At 39.1% G+C, this 3,801-nt stretch overlaps 1 protein-coding gene across 2 annotated transcripts in view; it reads right to left on the bottom strand.

Moving 5' to 3' along the window:
• Positions 1–593: 593 nt before the first annotated feature.
• The window catches only part of LOC101853493, a 9,983-nt gene continuing 6,775 nt past the window's right edge, over positions 594–3,801 (bottom strand). For both annotated transcript variants that reach the window (XM_005108254.3, XM_005108255.3), the window contains exon 4: positions 594–2,648. In XM_005108254.3, coding sequence (XP_005108311.1) covers positions 2,050–2,648 — 599 coding nt within the window. In that variant the 3' untranslated portion in view covers positions 594–2,049. The remainder of the gene's footprint in view (positions 2,649–3,801) is intronic.

Below are 3,801 nucleotides of genomic sequence, written 5' to 3' on the forward strand. Positions count from 1 at the left end.
TATCCCTGTGTCCCACAACTTCTAACCCCCTCTCTCTCTCTCTCTCTCTCTCTCTCTCTCTCTCTCTCTCTCTCTCTCTCTCTCTCTCTCTCTCTCCCTCTCTTCTGCCTGGAGTGAATACTGATACAATCGTATTGTTGACACTGGCTTAAAAAGAATTTTTACACCGGTAACTCGACCTTAAAAAAAAAAGTTATTTCCAGTGATTTCAAAAGGCGGGTTTTATATGACGAAGAGGACATTGACCGGCGTATCAAATTATAAAACATGTTTCGTGGTGGGCGCGTACGGAAATAACACAATAATATTTATGGAGCACACATTGACATCACAAATCACAACACACACACACACACACACACACACACACACACACACACACACACACACACACACGTCCATTTATCACCTATGAACACCAATTATTAAAACACTCCCCACCCCCAAACAGAACAGCATGGATGTAAACACGATATTCCTACACACCCCATTTGAGAACCAAGTCTTTCATCCTTAGATATCTATTATTGCAAATGTTCTTCCCTCGCTGCATAACACTGTTCTCCTCATTTCTTACATTCTCTTTCTTTTAACATTCTCTTTCTTTTTCATTCCTCAGAGTCAATGTTTATTTACCGTGCTTTAAAAGTACAGACCCCCACGAACAGGTCTAACAGCACAATAGACTGGCAATTCTCAGAAAGGTGAACACACTCGTATTGAAAGTGCACAGTTCTGTTTAAAAAGGGTAATGCTTTTGGATCAACATTATGGTACTGCTATACCCACCCCCCCCCCTTTCCCCTGTTAGTTTCAAAGATAATTTCTCGCCACAGGGGCAAACTGTTTTTTTTATTCGAACCACATTACGCTAAATATAGTTGCATTGTAATTTTTTGCGCATTAGACCAATCTGAGGGGTTTCATTGGAGCTTCTATTTTTTAAACGTTCTTTATAAAACACCACAGACGAGGGAACCACCCCGTCGCTTATATTTGGTATAATGTAACCATAGGCTATAGCACGTTATTGTGCCAGACTCACTATTAAGCATCGACTAAACATCTTCGTAAGCGCCGAGTAACTGGGATGATACACTAAACAAAATTCCTGTCTGCACCAAAATACTTCGCTACAAACATGACTCTATCATGCAATTTTACTTCATTTACAAGGTTTGTGTAATGTAGAGGGAAAACCTCGTCATGGATGGTGGCGACAGCAAGCCAGGACACCGCACTATCTCAAGAGGGTGTAATGCTCTCCCCCCAAAAAGTAGTAAAAAGAGCTGGCTTCTTAAAGCTTCGCTCTAGCTTGTCGCCTTAAAGGTCTAATAGAGGACATCCACGTCTGCATTGGTTAGGTAACCCAATCCTAGTCTCCTTCAAATGGCTTGGGAAACTAAACAAAGAAAAAAAAAAGAAATTAAGGGGCACAAAACACATTAGAAAGGCCTTAGAACAACCAGGGTTTCGTTATTTCAAGCGATACAGATTTCTCTCACGTCGCTCCGAGGAAGACACCAGTCAGTAGTTTGTGGTCACTGGGATGTGTCCTGAGGCGGAAAACGTTGACTCGAAACCCAGCTCTGCACTCCAGCAATGGTGTCTGTTTACTTGAATAAGTTCTAGTTTGTTTGTATTGTGTTGAAGCATATCCTGTTTACGTTGTGAAGACAACAATGGGAACAGAAACGAAGTCACAGACTCTAAGTTATCTAAAATGTGTCTTTAAAAAGGTGCTGTTTTCATCGTTCACTCTCAAAACCCGTGGAAGTGAACAGCATGCTCAATCCCAAATTAGAGACATTCTTTGAACGAGCATGCAATAGAAATATGATCAAAGTATATTTTCAATGTGTTTTGAGCGTCAAAAATTTATTTTTCTACACTTGACAATCTAACTTAGATTGTTTTTCCATCGTGGGCTTCTTCACTAAAAGTATTTACATAACAGCCTTCTTAAGTTGAGTTCAGCAATTATTATAAATGTATGGAATCTGTCGTTTCTTTCCTTTTCTTCAGATATATGTGAGAAGACGTTTTGAGCTAAACACGATTATTCACAATTTGTCTCTCATGTATTTTAGACAGACTGTACACCGAGATTTTGTTGGATCTCAAATCCCCATACGTCAAGTAAAGCAAAGAGTTCATTACAGCTAAACCTTTCGGCCTCGTGATGCCATCTTTTTCTGAGGTCAACAGGTGCTCAATGAAAACACCCTTATCCGTGAAGAGCGATACTCGATTATTATAATGATCCGCAACGTAAATGTTCCCCGCTTGATCACTCGCCACACCGTATGGGAACTTCATCTGTCCGTCTCGGCGGCCATATCCACCAAACTGGCCAGTATAACTTCCGGCTGAGTCAAAAATTCTCACGCAGTGATTGGCTGAATCCGCTATGACGTAGTTTCCAGAATGAGTGATGCAGATGTATCTTGGTTGGTTGAAATGCGGGAAAGATTTCAAAGGTCCAGCAGTTGGAGGGAAGGAGGACGAGGGAAGTTTCGTCGAATGTATGGATGAAATGTCTCCAAGAGACAGTTTTGTTATGTATTTGCCTTTTTTGTTGAAAACGAATACGCCATTGGCTTTCTCATCAGAGACGATGTATCTCCCTTGGCTGTCACAACGGATGCCTGTGGGTACAGAATCATGGGATTAGAATCAAAATTACAATGTAAGCACAGCCTTAAAGTGTGATTAAATTGCAATTCAATTTCTGTATGGTGTACTACATTGATATCCATCGTAGTAAGAAACAAAACAACAGAAAGACGATGTCAGCAACAGAAAACAACTACAACGGCAACAACAACAATAACAACAACAATAACAGTAACGACAACAACAACATAAGCTAAATCGTTGTAAGTAAACTGTGCCTCTCATTTGCTTGGTGTGACTCCTTTTTAGCGTGATACATTTTAGACAGACAGACAGACAGACAGACAGACAGACAGACAGACAGACAGACAGACAGACAGACTTTGTTGTTGAGTATATTATTTTTAAAAATATATTTTTAAAAATCATGTCTTTATTCCGGCCTTGTTGGTCCCATTCAGTTTGGGTTTGCCCTGACAGGCAGGTTCCAAGTAACCTCTCACCTAATTGATAGCATGTGTATCAGTGGGAGGCATAAAACAATGTTTTATACCTTTTTCAAATTTATAAAATGTCTTTAAATATTCTTAAATATTTATTTACCTATTTATATTATCTATTTGTTGCTACTTTGTTTTGCTTTTTGTTGTTGTTTTGTTTTTGTTTTGTTTGGTTGTAGAAATCTAGTTGTTTTGTTTGTTTTTTGTGGGGGTTTTTGTGTTTTTTTGGGGGGGGCGTCGTGTTACAATTGTCTTATATACTTTTATAAAACGTCGAATTTAATATCACTGAGTGTCAGTGCAGGATTGCGAATTTAGTTGGTTTTTTTAGCGCTACTGCATTGTAGACCAGCTCTTAATTTATAGGCCTAAGTGTTCTTGGTATAGTGTTTTCTTCCTCATGCTAAAAACAACAACGCAGTACAATTTTTCTCGCATTAAAAATTTTATCTCGCTCTTTTGTAATACAACCAATCATGTTGACGTGGCTTTTTTACAGCGTCCCGCTTCTTCCTTTCTCTTGAAATAAACAATGTGTTGTGTTCACAAACTGTGACCTACATCTTGGATTACTCATTTCGAATTTCCTTAGGAAATCCATGTGACTTTCCTGTTTATCGTTTACTAACTATGCTATATAAATAGAAGCTGTTAATCACAAAGGTTTACAATGTGTTCCCCCCCC

This window comes from Aplysia californica, unplaced genomic scaffold (assembly GCF_000002075.1).
Source record: "Aplysia californica isolate F4 #8 unplaced genomic scaffold, AplCal3.0 scaffold00672, whole genome shotgun sequence".
Lineage (NCBI taxonomy): Eukaryota > Metazoa > Mollusca > Gastropoda > Aplysiida > Aplysiidae > Aplysia > Aplysia californica.